The sequence below is a fragment of the Alternaria triticimaculans genome (genome assembly GCF_023758025.1).
Source record: "Alternaria triticimaculans strain BMP 0046 chromosome Unknown scaffold_15, whole genome shotgun sequence".
NCBI lineage: Eukaryota > Fungi > Ascomycota > Dothideomycetes > Pleosporales > Pleosporaceae > Alternaria > Alternaria triticimaculans.
In genome coordinates, this window is record NW_026055972.1 from 321,694 (window position 1) to 340,718 (window position 19,025).

Genomic DNA, 19,025 nt, shown 5'->3' on the forward strand with positions numbered 1-19,025 from the left:
ATCGCATCTTTCAACATGCGCTGAGACCAAAGCATCTACCGAGTATCGTACCTTAACTCTAATCGCCTATTTTTCGTCTATGTCCCGTCGAGGGTTACTACCACCCATTCGGAATGCCGTCGGCCGAGCGCTCCACTACGCGCCTGCTGGACCTAGAGGATCTGGAGTCTGACGCCGCACCACTTTTCGTCATCAAAGCTGGTGAGACCGCTCTGGGTTTCGAGTTTATCTTCTGCAATGAAGCGTTCCGCAGACTCCCTCTGTGCAACTCCATCTTAGCCGAGGAAAGAGCCTCACTCCTGTTCCGCTCATGGGCGCAAGCACTGGGTGAATACAAACCTCGATATGAATTCGGTGGTCATGTTTGGACTGCGGAATTGGCAGGGAGAAACGGTGGCTTCAAGCTAGTGAGAGCGACAGGATCCGACGCGCAGCAGCAAGAAGCGCCTTCGTTGGAGGAAGAAGCAGACGATGACGATCATCTCACTATGAGTCGAGCGCCAGTCTTTACACGATCAAAAGCACAGCTCATCAATGACCTCAAGCGCGATAGATCAATATCGTTGAAAAATATCCCGTACACAAACCTCCACGCCAGATGGGAAAGTATTCAGACCATGATGGAGATGAGCGATGTTGGGGTGTTTGAGTATAATGCAGAGGGAAAGCTCTTGCATGCCAATGAGGCATGGTATAGATTGAGGTAAGTACAACGACAAATGATGTTTCACGTCATTGACAACTCCCAGCTCCCAACCCAGAAACGTCAACCCTGATGAGTTCTCATTCATGGACCTTGTCTACCCCGATGACCAAGCACTGGTAATGTCCATGTGGAATAAGCTTTCGCAGGGAAAATCCGTTACGTTCGAGATGCGATGGAAGGCACGCTCAGGAACGAAAGGCGCCGCGCAATGGGTACTTTCGGCTTGTGTTCCGGTCTTCGATGATGACAAGAAATTGATCGGTATTGCCGGCAATACCGTAGACATCAACGCACAAAAGAAGTCCCAAGAGGCAGCACAAGCACAGGTGTAAGATTGATCAGCAGCATGCATGATTCAGTCATACTAAATACATCTCTAGGGAAGCACTCGAACAAGCGCGACTGGCAGAGATGAAATTCGCGCGCTTTGCCCAAGTGTCCCCTACCGCTATATACGTATACATACCTGAGAGTGGTAAGCTAGATTGCCTCATCGCAAAGTACTTGCTAATATCGATATAGGCATGAACTTCGTCAATGATCAGTTCTTCGAACTGACGGGCCATCCGCGTGGCCCAGTCAGTCAATACGACTGGTTTGACCTCATCGCTAAGGAAGATGTTGAAAAGGTCAAGAAAGGTTGGGAGAACATGCTCACGAGCGGCAAAGCCAAGGGAATACAGTTTCGTTTGAACAAAACCTGGGTCAACCAAGATGGTATTCGCTCGAATATATGGGTGCAAAGTTCAAGTTACCCAGAGCTGGACGAGAACGGCAAAGTGATAAGTAAGATGGTGACTTTCTGCATTCTTCATCACGCATATGCTAATCCCTATAGGCATTATGGGGACATTATTCGACATATCACAGTTCAAGTGGGCTGAAAGCGTTCAGCGGCGCCGCATCGACGAAGCGCTGGAAGCAAAACGACAACAAGAAAAGTATTTCACTGTGCGCTCTGCAATCGACTCTTGTTGACAAGTCCAGCTTCATTGACATGACTTCGCACGAACTCAGGAGTGAGTAACGCCTATGCACGAGCTATATGAGCCACCGCTAACGTCGTATGCCAACGTCTAGATCCACTGTCGGCAGTCATACAATGCGCCGACTCCGTTATCGCTTCGCTCCAACAACTATCCAGACGCCAAATCATAGCATCGAAAGATCCGTCCGAAACATCCAAGGCAGAAGCAGAAGTTCAGAGCTGCATTGAATCGCTGTTGATCATCGTGTCATGTTCGATGCACCAAAAACGCGTTATTGACGACGTGCTCACCCTGTCGAAACTTGATTCTAACTTGATCTTGATCACGCCAATGCGCGTGCAGCCCGCGGTGGTCGTGTCGGATGCGGTGCGCATGTTCGACGTCGAGTGCAACCAGGCGGGCATCAAGCTCGTTTTCCTCATTGATGAGACTTTCAATGGCATGGATTGGACGATGCTTGACCCCTCACGCCTCTTGCAAGTCCTCATCAATCTACTGTAAGATTCTCATCTCCATGTCGCATACCCTCCGCTAACAATACCAGAACCAACGCCATTAAATTCACCAAGGACCGCCCTCAAAAGGCCATCACCGTCACTATCGGTGGCTCCTGGACCCGTCCACCTAAGTGCTGGAACGAGATAACCTTCACCGACGATGAGAAGCCCAAGACAGACATCACCGACAAAGCCGAATGGGGCGAAGGTAAAATAGCATTCCTCTGGCTGAAGGTCAAAGACACCGGCTGTGGTATGACCACAGACGAGCAAAAGAAACTCTTCTCCCGATTCTCGCAAGCCACGCCGCGCACGCACGTTAAATACGGCGGTTCGGGGCTCGGTCTCTTCATTTCCAAATCGCTTACGAAGCTACAAGGGGGTGCCATCGGCGTCCACTCCGAGAAAGAGCAAGGCTCAACATTCGCATTCTTCATCAGCACGCGCCTCGCGCACCCACCAGCCGACCAAGTCTCCGCTCGCGCAGTTCAAGCTCGCCCCGTCCCTCGTCGTACCATGACAGGCGAAGAAGCCATGCAATCGATCAGACTCAACGTACTCATCGTAGAAGACAACCTCGTAAACCAAAAGGTGCTTAGGAAGCAACTGCAAAAGTTCGGCTGGAACATCAGCGTCGCCGGTAACGGCCAAGAAGCGTTGGAATGGCTCAAAGACAGCGTATACTGGCGCAACGAGGAAGACAGTTCCAAGCCGGAGAAAAGAAACGACCTCGACATCATCCTCATGGACATAGAAATGCCCATCATGGACGGTCTCACCTGCGCCCGCCTTATCCGCGACTACGAACACCAGGGTCTTCTTGCTGCACCACCAACGCCGGGGGTACCATCGTCGGGGCGGAATTGTCATAAGAAGACGTCGTCTACGTCTTCGGCGTCGCATGAGCGGCCGGACAAGCAATCGCTCCGACTGCCTATTCTGGCTGTGAGCGCGAATGCGCGTATGGAGCAGATTGAACAGTCGCTGGCGTCGGGGATGGACGATGCGATTTCGAAACCTTTTCGGATTCCGGAGCTTTGGCCGAAGATTAGGGGGTTGGTTGGGAGGGTGGCGGATGCGGATACGAAGGTTAGGTCGTGATTCTGCTTGTGCATTGGGATTGGGAGGGTCTGCATACAAGTGGCGTTGGGTAGATGTATAAGCATGGATGCGGCGTTTGGTAGGAGTACGAATGCAGTGGTTTCGATTATTATAAACATGGTATGCAGGAAGGTGCCATGCGACAGAGTGTGCGATACGTAAGTCTACATTGTGTCTACATGCCTTCAACCACGGCGTCAGAATATGAGCTTGATTCGTTGGACCACTCCTGACTGCATGCTCTCCGCGACCCAATGAAGAGCTATGTACCGTCTCATAAGATGCACATGAATCAGTATAAGGCTGTGGTTTCCTTGATAGGACAAGATATTGATGGCCTTGGAAAAGCGCATTTGAAGCGTACCGTGTAGACGTGTGGTCCCATGGACACCCATTCTGAACAACTGTTACCCCGACTGTGCACATCTTCCAACTATTTGCCCGCCCCGACTTGGCGATGCATCGAGTTTACTAAGCTAGATGCTTAAGTCCGATGCATCGTGTAAGCTCAGTCAGCGTCTCGTACTCTGCCAAGACGATCGAAAAAGCGCAATAGGAAAGAGTAGTAAAGCAAACAGCGCTTCGAGCCAAGAAGGCGTAGGAGACCTAATGCATATGTTGCAAGATATTGATGCCTTTGATGATGTGAGAATAGATAAAGCCTGCGCATGTTGACGGCGTTCTGGTGACCTACAGTCATTTTGCCCATCCTCCAATATGAAGCTCGCCAGCATCATTAGCGCTGTTGCATTCGCTATACCACAGCTTACGTTCGCGCAATTATCGAACTTCGACGACTGGGAACACGAGCGCATCCAGCTCGACGACGTCTCGATCCACTTCCGCTACCACGGCGAAGGACCGCCCGTCCTCCTCGTGCATGGATTCCCCCAACACTCACTAACATGGCATACCATCGGTCCAATCCTGGCTCAGAACTGCATGTCTTCGCACATCTTCGGTAATGAGAAAGTGAACTGCTAATATGACAGCAGATACGGTAATCGCCCCAGATATCCGCGGATGCGGAGACTCGTCTATTCCCACTTCCAAGAACTACACCGCTGCAGCCGCGGGCGCAAACCTCAAAGCCATCTTAGACTACCTCAACATCACATCCACATACGTCTTTGCGCACGACAAGGGTGTAGGGCTGGCGACATCCCTCGCTATCGAACATCCTTCGCTTGTTAAAGCTATCATACTCGCTGAATACGCACTCCCAGGATATGGATATCCCTTAACAGTTCAGAGTCCCAGCTTGTACCAGAACTGGCAGCTGGCCTTCTTTGCCGTGTCTGATGCAGCCGAGTTCTTTATCCGAGACCGCGAGAAACAGATGTTGAGTTGGTACTTTTTCCACGCGAGTTATTCCGGTACGGCGGCCGTGAGTGAAGACCACTTGCAGCGGTATACGAATGAGATTGCGAAGCCGGGGTTTTTGAGGAGCGGTATGGAATACTTCGCAGCGGCGTGGGACGACGAGGCGTACTTTACTTCTGTGTTCGGCAGTGGACATAGGTTGCAAATGCCGTTGTTGGCGCTGGGTGGTGAGGCGAGCTTTGGGCCTGTGTCGCTGTTGGAACAGGTATGGTCGCAGATCGGCGATGACTTTGTTGCTGAGTTGATTCCGAAGGCTGGGCACTGGATTGGTAAGACCTTTTTCTTGAATAGCATCTCAGCTATAGCAAAAGGGCTAACGACGTACAGGCGATGAGAATCCGATTTGGACTGGTAATCGCGCCTTACGCTTCTTTGAAGAAGCTGGGGAGGTGAGCAGTGTTGATCTGTCCTACCTTAAAGATCAAGTGACTCTGCAAGGTGGTACCATTTGATGAAAGGCGATCGCAATATTTCAAGATCGCGATTGGCACAGGAAGGGTCTGGGGAACGAGTAGAAGAAGTGTTCGGTATCGCTCTAAAGTGGCATTGGCATCATGATGTACTAGGGCTTCCTTCAAGCCCACTGCGACGGCGAAAATCTTGCAACCAATTCGGGTTGTCTGCTACTGTTTGGTTCCACTAGCGTACATGTTAGCATTTGTCTGGTATACAATAGGTCGTTTCGCTTCCTCACCGCATCATCCGCATCCTGGTATAACAACCTCCGCGACTCGCGTTGAAACATCTCATCCGTCGGTATAATACCCGACAACATCTGCTGTCTCGCAAATCGACTAAGATGGCGCGTCAAAACCTTCGCAAAGTCATAATCGTGCTGCGTAGAAAGGTTTCGGAGAGCTTCCAAAGAGTCTTCGAAAGCTTGATGGTCCGGTGTCTGGGTAACCTCTTTCGGAGACTCTTGGACTGGCTCTTCTTCCCGTTGATATTCTTCCCGTTGGATCTGCGAAATCATTTGCTTTGTATGATCGATGGATCCGGGATTCGTGGCAGAGAAGGGTACGACAGTCTTCGCTTGTTCGGCCAGTAGGTAGGGTGGAAACGCATTGATGACACGGGCAGCCACAGCCGGTTCGAAATCGTGATCGCCTTTCCAATCGGCCATGGTTTTGCCCTCTTTGAAATGTGCGGCGAGGTGGTCTGCTCTCTCATCCCAACTACTTAGATTGGCATTGCATATACCACAGCGACATGTCACTGGCAGAGTCTCAAGTTTCCAGTCGTCGATGAGAGGTAGCGTTTCGAGTCCGTGGACTAGACGAAGGTGTTGCGTGAGATGATCTTTGCGGTGGAAGATACGCGGGCTGTTGCTGCCGTCCGTGCATGCCGCGTGATTATGTTTCTGCAGATGCTGGGGTGTTGGATCTAGTGCACTACAGTAGGCACAGTGTACTCTACCCGTAAGAGGTAGCACCACAGAAGCTCCATGCGGCGTGCACATCCAGCTTTCGAGGTTTAGATGTAGCGATATCTCGTGTCGCTTCCAGTCGTACTTGTGCTTGAAGGTGTCGCAACAGAAGGTACATTTGAATATACGATCAGGATCCAGCATATTGCCTCTGACTCTTCCCTTGCTTCTTGTCTTGGCTTGACTGCGACGCTTCGATTGCGACGTGGCGGAGCGGCTCGAATTCGCGGATCGTAATGAGGATTCGCTTGCAGCGCTATCGAGACTCGTGGTAGAGGAAGGGCCGCGATACTTGCGGAACGCGTCGCCACTGGACGGCCGACTGATACGTGGTGAGTGGCCTATGGGTCTGTCCTCCAAGGCATGGTAGATGGCCGACAGAGATGCGGCCTCGTCTTCAGGCGGCGAGTTCCGCCAGCGCTGAATGGCCAATGACTGACCCTCTTCGTGTCGAGGACTTCCACTCGGTATCACCATCGGGCTGACAGTGCCCGTTGATCTTCGCTTAAAGTACTTGCTTCGACGGCGGGGGAGTGTGTGATGACGCTGCGATTGTGGGCGCTCGTGAAACTCAGTCGGCTGGTACGCGTCGAATGGATAACTTGGTGAAGTCATACCACTCAATGGTTGCAATGTGTCTTCCAACGTAAAGTCTTGGAAGTTCGGGTCGATTGCCAAGTCGTCGTCGATGCTGAATGCGGCAGGAGCATCAGGTGCAGCGTTAGTCGCACCCTGGCCGACATCTGTAGCGAGGAAGTTGTCGAACCATGAAGGGTCGATCGTATCTTCGTTCCATGATTGGAAGTTCCAGTTGTTCACTTGTTGATGATCCATGGCTCCAGAAGTCGCGAGTGTTGTTTTGGCGATGACGAAGATGGCTGGAAATGGCTGTAGGATGAAGGCGTCAGCCCGAAGTCGGCGCCGCTACCGATGCAACCTTTACCAAGTGATCGCGTATAGATCCATGGATCTAGATTAGCAAGCGAATGCAGTACACCGCAAAGAACCTCGGGCTGTCTCTGGCCGACTGCTAGATATTGCGAGGCATGCAAGGCGTAGGGCGTGAGGTGGGGCGAACTTCAGAACGCGCTAGCCCCGCGATCTAGACAATTCTTCCCTCTAGCGCAACAGGACCGGACTTTCACGACGCGATATAACGTGACTTGCGATACGATGGAAGACGATAACGAGAAGGCTGTCGCGGAGCAGCACGAGCAAGTGCTGGAAGGTGTTTTCGGTAGGTGATACTATCGTCTCCCGTCCGCACTTTGTTACTAACTCTGTATAGCCGTGGTGAAGCCTGCGAATGTCTCCTCAGCAGACGTGCTTCTTAAACTCCAGTCAACATTCGCTTCCTCAGATACATTCGCGCCACTGCGCAGACACCAGCCCAAACGTACCAGCAAATCCTCCGACCAAGTATTCCGCCTAGGTCACGGCGGCACGCTCGATCCCCTAGCCTCCGGCGTCCTCATCGTAGGCATCGGGCGTGGCACAAGATCGCTCTCACAGTACCTAGCATGTGACAAAAGCTACGACACCACCATTCTATTCGGTATGAGTACCGACAGCTACGACTGTACTGGAACTATGAAGACAAGAGCAGACGCCTCGCACGTGACTCGTCAGCTTGTCGAGGAACAGCTGCCCAACTTTCTCGGGACGATTCAGCAAGTCCCACCGGTGTACTCAGCGCTGAAGATCAACGGCATCAAAGCATGCGAGTATGTAAGGCAGGGCATGGACTTGCCTCGAGCGTTGGAAAGTAGGGAGATGGAAGTGAAGAGGTGTGATCTACTGGAATGGTATGATCCGGGTCAGCATGACTTCGCCTTCCCTGGCGAGGAGAAACCGGCTCCAGCACCTGCGGCACGGATTAGATTGACGGTATGTTCTGGCTTCTACGTTCGCAGCTTTGCGCACGATCTGGGTGTCGCTTGCGGTACTGTTTCGCACATGGCCGCGCTGAAGCGCGAGGTGCAAGCCAATTTCGTGCTCCAGCCTTCTCCGTTTCCGGAGGATACCGCTGCGATCCCGTATGATGATTTGGATGTTGATGAACATGTCTGGGGCCCCAAGCTCAGACCACAGCTCGAGGAGTGGGTCGCAGCCAATCCAGTTAACCAAGGACATGTCAACGGGCGAGAAGGAAGCACGAAGAGGAAGATGGCACAAGAGGGCGAAGCAAAGCCCAGACAGAGGTTCCGCGGAGAATGGGTTGCTGAAACGAAGAGAGAGAGGATTAAGCAGCAAGGTGGCAAGTACAAGGGGAAATGGGGACGGAAGCCCGAGGTTGACGCACTTATAAAGCATTTTACGCAGGATATCAGTAAGTATCAATGATACAGCGGCGCCCCATAACTCCTCAGCAAACTCAACCACTCCGCACTCCTATCCGTCAACTCGCAGCACTCGAGCATAGTCCATGTCCCCAACTCGCCGCACGGCTGCGCCTTGCTGTTCAAGACCAAACTCCTGCCATCCACCACGCCGTTCTGGAGTAACTTCTCCATAACGATGTAGTTGTCTTTCCGAATCGCCGACAAAATCGCCGAAAGCCTGGGTCGCTGCAGCGCATATCCAACATCCCATTGGACCACCATATCGATGAGCTCAAGGTACTGGGTCTGAACTTCTGGTCTGGTGGGTGGAGTGCAGTGCAGAAGCATGTCGTATATGGGTGGTAGAGCGGCGATTTGTTCGCGCAGGGCGGCTGCGGAGATGGCGCTGAGAAGGACGCGCACTGTGTCTTTGTTGGACCCCTTTATGGCGTAGCTCAAGGCATCGTATGTTAGTTCTGGGGCGAGGCCGATCATCTCTTCGAGCATTGTAGTGTTGGTCGTACTGTTTTGGTACGCGGCAAATTGCAGAACATTCATGTCTTCGAAAGCTGGGTCGCGGGGATGTGCGCCTGCTCTGAGAAGTACGCGAGCTGTTTCCAGCGAGTCGAGTGAGAGGGCAGTGGCGAGTGGTAAAGCTTTGGTCTCCTTCTTGTTTCGTCGGAAGGAGATTTCCTCTCGTACCAAACGGCCTTTGGTCTGCAAGATGAGTTCGACCGCCTGTGCAGCGTCTGCTGAGATCGCACGGCTGAGCGCTGTCCTTGGGCCCAGATCTGTAGCCGTCCGTTGCGTGAGACATAGATTAAAGCCTCTGTCGATCAGTAGCCTTAGTATGCGAAGTGCGTCTTCCGGTCGCTTATCCCAGGTCTCTTTGGTCAACGCGTTGATTGGTGATACGAGTCTTGTAAGCTTTTCTTGGTGCAGCAAAACATCGTCTTCTTTCTCGTAGTCCCTTGGCATGCCTTTCATGCTCAACATCTCTTCCACTGCATCTGCCCATCCGGCACGAACGAAGCAAGACAGAACAGAGTACTCGTACGTCATCTGCCACGGGCGATTTGTGACACCGGCGTTCTTGATTTCGCTCTTGTTGTCGAATGCGCCTGAAACGAAGGCTGTAGGATCGAAGTTTTGATGCTGCATGACGAGTTTGAGGGTACTCATACCGCGATCGACATTTTTCCATTTTGATAGGCCATCAAGGAAGCTGGTCTTTGTAACACGAACCTGGATCTCATTCCAATAGTGCTGCGCGTCATACATCTCTCTTGGCCATTGCTCGACCATTGGGTTTGCGCCATGATATACAAGACAATCGATGAGGTCTGCATGTCCCTTGTAGGCAGCCGCCAAGAGCGCGCGATCCATTGGAGTGTAGTCTTCTCTCTTCGTTGCGTCTCCGTAAGTGGCACCCTCTCTCAAGAGATAGTCGACCACTCTGGCTCGTCCGTTCATGGTAGCTTTCGCTAGGGCCTCGTGCTTTACCTTCTTCAACTTACTAGTTGATCGATACATAGGATCAGCTCCCATACTGATGACTGCCCTGACCAGTGAAAGACTACCCTCCGCAGCAGCTTCTTCGAGAATATCGGTAAGGTCGTTTTGTGATGGACCACTAGCTGAATTTGGCGTAGTAGCCGCTCTTTTGAGTAGGAAGCTCTTCTTGAAAGGAGATGCACCCTTCCGATCTGATGGCGGCTCCTTCCTGCTCAGTCTGCGCAGTATCTCAGCTCGAGCATCGCCGGGACTCATGTCGGATGCTTCACTCTCTATACTTTGCGTGGTGGATATAGAGATATTTCTTCGTGATGACTGATCTAGCCCCCCAGGTAAATCTGGTAATACGGATGAGCCCATGCTAGAGCTGCGATTACCATTCGCCATGTAGGCAGTGCTCACACGCTCAGAAATGCCATGGACGACCTGCAGTGGTTGTGGTGTCGAAGTGGAGGGCGGAGGATGATCGAAAGCGATATACATGGATTGCATCCTGTCTGACAGACCATCTTCAGTGCTATCGCTGCTTCCCCAAGACATCGGAGGAGTAGGGGGGACTGTTGATGCATGTTTCAGAAATCGTAAAGGCTGTGGTGGAGAAGACTTCGACGCGCGTTGTGGGAATTGTGGCCGAACAGCTTGCGAGTCTTCGCTTCCTGGGGGTCGGGAGAATCCATCGGTTGGGGGCTCAGGAAAGGGTTCCATTTGAGGGTTATGCGATAGTAGTGGTCCTTCGCGCAGTGGTGAGAAGACGTTGCCAGACTTGAGAGATATGCCATCGGCTGTGAGTGGCTGCATAGCGATACTGGCCCCAGACCCAGCAATGGAAGATGCCAACGGAAGACTTGCTGCCTCTTGCCGCTTTTGCGGCACCTTGTGAGTATGGTTCAGATAAGTGACATTCTCGTCAGCCTTCCCTGTTATTGTTGGAGATATCGACGGGTGGGGCGCAAGGTATTCGAAGGATGGTCCGCCATAGAAGTTGCCGTACTCAGCAAAGCCGTCTGCATATCGCTGCTCTTCTTGCTGCACCGCCATTGTTTCTTAAGCTCTTTGTTCGAGATTGATGTAGCTGTATTGGCTGCGATGAAGCGCTGCCAGGTGGTGAGGGATGCCAGGAGAGCGCGGGGTAAAAGTGTTCCCGGCATTGATGTTTGATTGCTTGTCAGCATGCTTTAATCCAGCCTTGTCACTAAAAGTGACATTTCAGGCGTTCACTACTACCGGGTGGAAGACTGGCTTCCGAGACCCTGACAAAGGCGCAAGCGGGCTGTGGTGCCGGCGCACGGAAAGCCGTCCAACACTGGGATCATGGCCGCAAAGGGGCGTTCATCGCAGCCTCTGGAGGACTTTGGCTGGGAGTGCGAGATGAGCATGCGGTATAAGCGAATTAGGTTCGTGAATGCAGCACGTGGGCGGAGAACTTCGGGATGCTCTCAATTCGGCTGCCATAGATGTCGCGTCAACGCTCTTTTCCGCCGCTCGTCGTTTGTGAACTTCTCTCTTGTCGTGGGGAGCATTGTCAACATGCCGTAGCGCCGATATGAAAAGTGATCGGTGGGTGTTTCTTTGTTCTCAAGTTGCCAAGCTAGGAGTGCCTCAGCCCTGCATGGAGAACCGAAATTCCGAAGCCCACATCCACCACGCTTATCTCGATCGTTCAGATGCCACTGCCGCGAACATATTGTCATCAGAACCTTCCAAGCCACTGCTAGGTCGTTAGTTGCTTACCTATCCTCCAACAACGCGTTCTTTCCCGCCATATCAGCGCGCAGTGGAGATGGATCTTGCCAATGTTGGTCTGAAGGACTATCTGGTCATCGGCTCTCTCACCGGGCTTTTGCGAACGACTTCGATGCAAATTGCTGGCTACAAGCAGAGGGATCTCACATACTTTCAGTCCTACGGGACGTGGGCGAGCGCGAGCCTCGTTACTATTGTCGTATACACTATTGCGCTGCGGCTGCTAAGGAGACCTGCATTGCGGGAGGGTCGGACCAAGTAGCAGGAAGCAACGAAGCGGCAAGGCAGCCACGACAAGGGCGTCTCGAGGGCGGCTCAGTTCTGAGGCAGAGAAGATATATCGGCGATGGGAACCTCAGTGATATTGTACACGCTGGATGCCCTATGATGGTCCCTTCCTCTGAGGCGGGATGAATCGGGACGAGTGCACGGGTGCAGTTACTCAGCGAGGAGCTTTGACCAGGTCTTTCGTGCGTGCCGTCATCACCAATGCCGTCCATAATCTCCAGAACACCAGAACCACCGCCATCTTTTCTGTATCGCATCGAATGTCTTCTATCGGCTCCCATGGTCGAAGAGAGCTACTTTTGAACTGTTCGAATCCTCTTGATGATATCAGCTCGTCGTCATCTCAATTTAGGAAGCTGCGACGGCCTGCATTGCGTGGCAGGCTGGGTTGGACCGCTTTCTACCACATCCTGCTCTTACATCGCGACGATACCTGGATCTTGTCTTGTCCCCAAGGAGGATATACAAGCGTCACCAGTTTGCGCTCCCCTCTCAAGGCGACTTACCAGAATGGCGCGATTAAGAGTCGCGCATTATGTTCTTGACTTTGCCGAGATATCTTGTGCCGAGGAATCTCGCGCTCCATACCAAGCTCATTTATCTGGAAATCTGCAAGCCTATTGACATGATCCAGATGTCAAAGTGGCACAGTTGGCCCTACTGTATAAGGTTTGCTGATGTCGCGTCATTCCCCTCTAGCGCAGAGCCCCTGGAGGGTCGGAGCATGGCTGCGACACCAGACGCTGATTTTGCCAAGGGTACTGTACCCTCGACCTCTGATCCAGGCCATCTCCACGGGTCCGTTGGCCCACTCCACAGAGATCTGTAGATCAGTGCGCGATGATTGTGGAATCTAGGGTCGGGGCTTTTGGAGAAACAAGGAATCCACCATGGCGCTACGGAACGCCTTCGATCGCAAATTAAAGACATTTAGCCTACGGCGTGTCAGACGCGCACGCAGGTTCCCAGTCGCTTCATGAGTGAAGAAGGACCGACGACGTCGAGGGAAAGTCGACCGCGACCACTCCGAGGGATTGCATGCTGATCGGAGGCAACCCCGCGAAATCGCCAAGTCGTTGGAATGCTATCTGACCCTGCCGCGAGTCAAGCGTGCGTCGTCCATCGCCACGAGGCTGTCTCAACGCAAAATTGGACCGGCTGGGCAGAAGCCACGAGGATATCCCAGGACAGCTCTATAGCGTGCGGTAGCTCCACGACAAGCTCAACCAAGGACACTGATGGACTCAAGCACTTCGTGACGGCGCCCGCACTTAGCTTACCACGTTCGCTGTGCATTCGAGTGTCCCGATTCGCGGCTCAGAAGTTCTCGAGCTGCTTCGGCTTCTTCTAGTGATGTGTTGGTATGGTACTGGTGTTTCATTGTTTGCTCAGCTCCCTTTGTCAGTTCCGTGGATGCATGATGCCTGCCCGACGACAGAGACTGTACAACTCGCGGCAAGATTAAGATAAATTATGGACGGGACGGGGAATGTTCCCGCTCACGTCCGAGACGCGGCGCCATAAGAGTGAGGCATGTTGATACCTGCTATCTATCTTGCGCGTACAAACGTTGCGATAACCTCATGACGTTCGGGCAACGTTGTCACGTCAGTGCGAAGCTCGTATTCGCAGAATACCGAAGCTTCTCATGCCCGTTAAGCAAAAGGAAAAAAGGGTTCGTCTCACCCGCAGTGGCCGCGGAGCCGGTTGATCGACTACTGATCAGCACGGGACAGACGCTACCAGCCGCCTGGAACTATGCGACTCATGATTCCGACGTGTAGCACAAGACGCCGGATCATACCACTCCCTTTTAACCTACCCTGACCCTAGGCTTCGCGCTGCCCGCTATATGCAGGTGTGAAGATGTCAAACAACCCCAAGTAGAGTTCGCACTTGACCTCACTCACCACTTCTCTCCGTTTGTTCCCATTGGGGCGAACTTAAACTCCACCGGCCACACATACTGTGTGTGTATGCTGCCGCGATGGAGATAGTCACTTCTATAGTAAGAACTACGCGAGCCCGAATGATTTGAAGTCTCACTCACATCCACAGGTTATCCAGGGGATACTCCTCGTGTTGGCACTGGGTGTTACGATACTAAGATGTTGGGTCCGTCTTTGTCTGGAGCACCGTTCATTGACTCTACCCGACTACCTCGTTTGGGGAGGCTTCATCTGCGCGCTTGGATGGTTTGCCTGCTCTACAAGAGCGCTTTACATCTTGATTGATCATCCCCTGGATGAGGAGACAAGGAGCGACTCCGTCGAATACCTGAAGGTACGTAAAAAACATGACCTTCAAGATACGCAACGAGGACGAGTGAGCTGACAGGTGTTTGCTGCTAGGTCGTATTCGTGTCTATCTACTTCTTCGACACAGGGCTGTACTTCCCCAAAGTTTCGCTGGTGGCTTTCTACTGGTGGTTGATCCCGCAAGGCTTCAGACGTCTTCGTTACGCAGTATATGCCACTACTGCGATCGTGATCGCCTGCTTTGTTGCGAGCATACTGTGCGATACTCTTCTCGCGCCAAACATCTCCGACAATTGGTACGGCCTTTACCCTTACTTCGATCAAGTTGTTTCTTGGCTAACATCTACTTTCCAAAAGGTCTATCGAGAACCAGCTCAACTCAACATGGAATACCTACTCCAATCTGGTGGTCAACTGGACACTCAACTTCGGCACCGATCTGCTGCGTACGTAGCCCAAAGTCACTTCCTGAAACATGAGCTAATACTGTTCCCAGTATTCGGCCTTCCATTCTTCATCTTCAACTGCTTGAAGCTGCGTAGAAGACAAAAGGTCGGCCTGGTCGGAATCTTCTCTCTAGGCGCCATCACGATGGCAATCAGTCTCGCCCGTTTCATCGTCTACAACATGGACTACGACATCGCCGACGCCGACGGCAGTACGTCACCCTTCCCATCTCACCTCCCCAAGCCTCCACTAACAGCCCCCAGACCTTTGGTGCACGGCCGAAATGTGCACAGCCGTCATCGTCGTCTCGCTCCCGTCCTTGAAGGCACTCATCATCAAACCCACACCCGCTACCTCATCCAACCGCAGCAACTCAGGCTATCTGCAAGCTGGCTCCGGCAAAACGATTGGTAGCAAAGGTATCAACTTCAACGGGCACAGCTCGAATATTCAGGGCGGCACTATGGACGATGAAATGGAGTTGACTTTTCTGGACCGGAAAGCCAGCCCTACACCAACTGGAACCACTGATGGGTCACGCTTACAAGATGGAAAAGATAATGTGATGGTGACTACAGATTTCGAGGTCACCAGTACGCGGAATGTGTTTTAAATTGGTGTCTGTAATCCTGATCGTCCTTTAGACTGCGTAAAAGATAGAACGAAATGATAGCAACGACTACTCGTCTACTGTCTTCACAGCGAGCACCGTCCGCTCAATCCCCTGCTCCAATCCTTCGGGAAATGGTCGTACCGAGATGGTCGAAACCGCATTTTCAGAATCGAACGCTCTGCGACATGTCTGCACATGTACCCCCTTGTAGTTCTCGAGATAAACAGCATGCGATAAGGACATCGGGGTGATAGCCCTAGACCCTCGGTCTCTTTAGTGAACACAATCGAGCCCTAAGTCGTCCTAGCTATGCATGCGTGATATTGTTGTGGAATAGCATGTGACGTCAAGCCTCAAAGCCGGACTCGAGAACTAGCCATGTAGCACACGCAGCCTTTAGCCATATACACACCGTCTAATCGCACAAGCTCGCAGTCTACCTAGCACCGAGACGACATATATCGCGCATCGCATGGCCGCATCGTGAAGACAAGCTATGCAGAGGTTATAGGGAGATTGGCAGTCACGATCCGCCGTCGCAAACGTCCGTGCGGCCATAACGGCAATGAGGAGGCGGTGCATCCCTCCCACTCCGCCCAACCACATCGCCCACCTGACCCCCGACCCACACACCCGCCGTCATCCACCACCGACTTCATCCTTTCCTCATCGTCGGTCGTACGCCGTTACTCACGCTTTACCCCGACCACCGAGCCCTGTACTTCGCGCCTAACACCCACGTAAACGCACGATTCTTCGCGCGACGCCTCGGACGCATCGCATGCCGCCGATATGAAGCCCAGTAGCCGCCTCGTTTCCGCATCCGCAATACTGCTGGCTTGCACAAGCACAGTACTAGCCGACGACACCATCAGCGGCACAAAGATCAAAGTGCAGCTTTTCGCCGCGCCCTCGTTCCTGAGCGAAGTTAGTGTCGACGCGTATAATAACCAGTGTCTATCGCTGGATAATAATCTGTATGTTGCGCACACCTGTCGCTTTCGCGTGTGATCGGGGGAGAAGTGCTAACGCAAGGGATATAGCATCGATGGGCGCGTGCAAAGTATCTTAGTAGGCGGACACGATGTCCAGGCTGTATTGAATAGGGATGATTACTGGAGCTGCCGGTTCTATGAGTAAGTTCGTTCCTAGTGTTGGTGGTTAGGGTTGGTGTTTCCGAGGGTGGCTGCTAATGTTACCACAGCAATTACGACTGCAGCGGCGACGAAAACATGGACCAGTTTCTCGCTATTTCCGATGGCGCGAATAACCTGGGGAGTGTCGGCTGGGGAACAAAGATACATGGGTTGAAGTGCAGTAATAAGGAGCACGAGGACGACTGAATGGATGACGCATGAGGGCAAGAGATGGATACATGCTGCGACATAGACGTCGAGCGAGATCCGATTCATACAGATGAACATTCGTCCCGCGACGGCACAACCCACATTACAGATGCGAACGATACACCTCCGCCGCGGAGACTGGGACGCGATAGGGAAGGTCAGATGCACACCGGACCGATGCGTGCTGACCGTAGGGTGCGAGGCGATCAAGCACACAAGCAGAGAGGGCAATGTGTATATACCAAGGGCATGGTTCGTGCGATATAGCGTTGGCATTGGCGTTTACATTGGGTTCTGCATCTACATGCGATGGGAGATGGCACCGGCGTTCGAAGTGCTCGACGCCTACTTAGTGCTGTATCAGTACCGGGCAGAGATAAATCTAAATATAATGATTGTACCGAGCCTTCTGTCTATGTCTGTCAGTGGTTGTGATGGGCGTGTTGTTCCTTGCTCAAGGGAAGTTGACATACTGAGGCACGCCTTCGACGAGATATGCACGCTCTCTTTAGATATACAATCACTCATCCATTCATTCAATCATGCCATCATAAGCACCAGGGTATCTCCAGCGCAAAAACACATCCACAAAACGCCATGCCATGCAATGCTCCCACTGTCCCCTCCCACCTACAAATCAATCAAATCCGGCGCCTCTCCACTCCCCACCCCCCTCAACAACACAATCATATTCCCATTCTGACACGGCTCCCCAATCTTCTCACTAAACTTCAGCAACCTTCCGCCCTCTACATGGAAGACCCGTAACTTCTCCTCCTCGCCCCCACCCCGGTTATTCACATTCTGCACCTGCAGCGCCTTCGCCGCCATATCCAACACACGTCCCACAGTCCATTCTTTATTGTAGAAGAATTTCCCCGTGGGGTATTTGGCTTTTGTGGTATCGGCCGAGGCTTCGACGTGGAGGTATATGCGCTTTTCGGCGGGGATGCTGGCTTCGCCTTTTGCGACGCGTTTGAGGGCGTTGAGTTCGGCTTGAGCGGAGGTAGCGGCGGAGGAAGAGGATTTGCCTAGGCCGAGGAAACCGCCTGTTTTCTTGGATGAAGAGCGCCGTTTCTCATCGTCCTTTTTCTTCTGCTCTGCCCATGCTTTCAGTCGTGTGAGCGCGGTTTGCGTGCGTGCTTGTACGTAGTTCTGGGGCCGCGCGCCGAGGGGCGTTAGGGTCGAGCAGGAATGGTCTTCTTCGAAGCGGTGTTTGAGGCAGTACCGTCTGTTACAGCGCGGGCAGTGGACGCCTTGTGCGCGAGCGGTGTCTATGAAGGTCTTGCAGGAGGGGTTGGCGCATTGTGAGTCGTGGTTGTAGACGCTGGGTTTGGGGGCGGATGGCGTGGTGTTTTGGGCGTTTTTGGCTTTCTGGCGCGCCCATTCGCCTTCTTTGGGGCATTTGTGTGCGTACTCGGTGCGGTGGTCGAGACAGAATTTCCTGGGGGGAGTTGTTAGTATGGTGGTGTCCAAGTGTGTCTTGTGTAGGTACGCGTGGGACGCGTAGCCTGGAGGGAGTTGGGTACCTACCCGTGACAGCTCTCACAGCGGAATGGTAGAAAGTCGAGTACATTGCAGTATTCCATCTGGCAATGCGCCCCGATTGCTTCTAGGTCGCCCTTCATCTCGGTGTAGCTCGATTCGTTGGCTGCCATGGTTGTGGTAGACGTGGGAATGATATATGTGTGGAAGGCTGAGTGAAGAAGATGCTAGAGAGCTATTACGGAGGCGACAGTGAATGATCAAAACGCTGAGCAAGCATCAGAAGCCTCGAGAAGGCGGTTAGGCTACCAAGAGCTTACGATTGTCGCCGCGCCGTCTCGGAAGGCGATTCCGATGAATGCGGCGCTAACCGTGAATGATTGCTAGCGTCAGGGTCCAGCGGCTGCCATCTATCTCATCCACGCCTGCCTTCACTTTTGCGTTCACCACCAGATTGTGAACCGTCTTCAACAACTGCCAGCTACGGCACGGCATCTCTGAATCACCCGTGCTTGTCATGTGACACACGACTAAACCCTGACTCGAGTTCATCGCCTTCATCAATCTGCTTGCAAGGCTGAAGGTCAGCCTTGCCAACATCATGTACATGATCATGCACGCCTTTCATTCGCTCAAGATGAGCCTGGTCAGCCGTAGTCCTGCATATGAGCCCATTCCCCGCGGCTGACACTCATCCTTCTCACCACAATCCCTCAAATGGCGGAGGTGGTGGGCGCCGTCGCCGCTGTTGTCCAATTCGTGGACGTAGCGCTTCGCCTTTCATCCTGTCTCGAACGTTTCTGCTCAGATGTGCGCAATGTACCGCGTCGTTTTCTTCAGCTGCAGACCGACCTACGTCAGCAAGTCGAGATCGCCCAACAGATCCAGAATCATTACTTGCCTGGTT

The 19,025-nt window shown here is 52.7% G+C and overlaps 8 protein-coding genes across 8 annotated transcripts; 5 read left to right on the forward strand and 3 right to left on the reverse strand.

Annotated features, from left to right (window-relative positions):
* Nucleotides 1-617: 617 nt before the first annotated feature.
* J4E78_008514 (uncharacterized protein) lies at nt 618-3,293 on the forward strand (the record flags this gene model as incomplete). The annotated part of the gene is made up of 8 exons (XM_049369115.1): nt 618-703; nt 750-1,034; nt 1,087-1,181; nt 1,229-1,492; nt 1,545-1,647; nt 1,694-1,725; nt 1,787-2,192; nt 2,240-3,293. 8 exons carry the CDS (start codon nt 618-620, stop codon nt 3,291-3,293), a joined length of 2,325 nt encoding a protein of 774 aa, XP_049219182.1.
* Nucleotides 3,294-4,010: 717 nt separating this feature from the next.
* Nucleotides 4,011-5,128, forward strand: J4E78_008515 (uncharacterized protein; the record flags this gene model as incomplete). Its single annotated transcript, XM_049369116.1, has 3 exons — nt 4,011-4,254; nt 4,289-4,945; nt 5,004-5,128. 3 exons carry the CDS (start codon nt 4,011-4,013, stop codon nt 5,126-5,128), a joined length of 1,026 nt encoding a protein of 341 aa, XP_049219183.1.
* Nucleotides 5,129-5,228: 100 nt separating this feature from the next.
* On the reverse strand, nt 5,229-6,936 carry J4E78_008516 (uncharacterized protein; the record flags this gene model as incomplete). The annotated part of the gene is made up of 2 exons (XM_049369117.1): nt 5,229-5,315; nt 5,371-6,936. 2 exons carry the CDS (start codon nt 6,934-6,936, stop codon nt 5,229-5,231), a joined length of 1,653 nt encoding a protein of 550 aa, XP_049219184.1.
* A 339-nt stretch (nt 6,937-7,275) lies between these two features.
* On the forward strand, nt 7,276-8,435 carry J4E78_008517 (uncharacterized protein; the record flags this gene model as incomplete). The annotated part of the gene is made up of 3 exons (XM_049369118.1): nt 7,276-7,339; nt 7,391-8,394; nt 8,433-8,435. The coding sequence occupies 3 exons, from the start codon at nt 7,276-7,278 to the stop codon at nt 8,433-8,435; spliced, it is 1,071 nt and encodes a 356-aa protein (XP_049219185.1).
* A 3-nt stretch (nt 8,436-8,438) lies between these two features.
* J4E78_008518 (uncharacterized protein) lies at nt 8,439-10,976 on the reverse strand (the record flags this gene model as incomplete). Its single annotated transcript, XM_049369119.1, has 1 exon — nt 8,439-10,976. The coding sequence occupies one exon, from the start codon at nt 10,974-10,976 to the stop codon at nt 8,439-8,441; it is 2,538 nt and encodes an 845-aa protein (XP_049219186.1).
* A 2,980-nt stretch (nt 10,977-13,956) lies between these two features.
* J4E78_008519 (uncharacterized protein) lies at nt 13,957-15,287 on the forward strand (the record flags this gene model as incomplete). Its single annotated transcript, XM_049369120.1, has 5 exons — nt 13,957-13,977; nt 14,028-14,252; nt 14,601-14,673; nt 14,724-14,885; nt 14,938-15,287. The coding sequence occupies 5 exons, from the start codon at nt 13,957-13,959 to the stop codon at nt 15,285-15,287; spliced, it is 831 nt and encodes a 276-aa protein (XP_049219187.1).
* A 792-nt stretch (nt 15,288-16,079) lies between these two features.
* Nucleotides 16,080-16,630, forward strand: J4E78_008520 (uncharacterized protein; the record flags this gene model as incomplete). The annotated part of the gene is made up of 2 exons (XM_049369121.1): nt 16,080-16,264; nt 16,492-16,630. The coding sequence occupies 2 exons, from the start codon at nt 16,080-16,082 to the stop codon at nt 16,628-16,630; spliced, it is 324 nt and encodes a 107-aa protein (XP_049219188.1).
* A 633-nt stretch (nt 16,631-17,263) lies between these two features.
* On the reverse strand, nt 17,264-18,291 carry J4E78_008521 (uncharacterized protein; the record flags this gene model as incomplete). The annotated part of the gene is made up of 2 exons (XM_049369122.1): nt 17,264-18,077; nt 18,167-18,291. The coding sequence occupies 2 exons, from the start codon at nt 18,289-18,291 to the stop codon at nt 17,264-17,266; spliced, it is 939 nt and encodes a 312-aa protein (XP_049219189.1).
* Between the last annotated feature and the right edge of the window lie 734 nt (nt 18,292-19,025).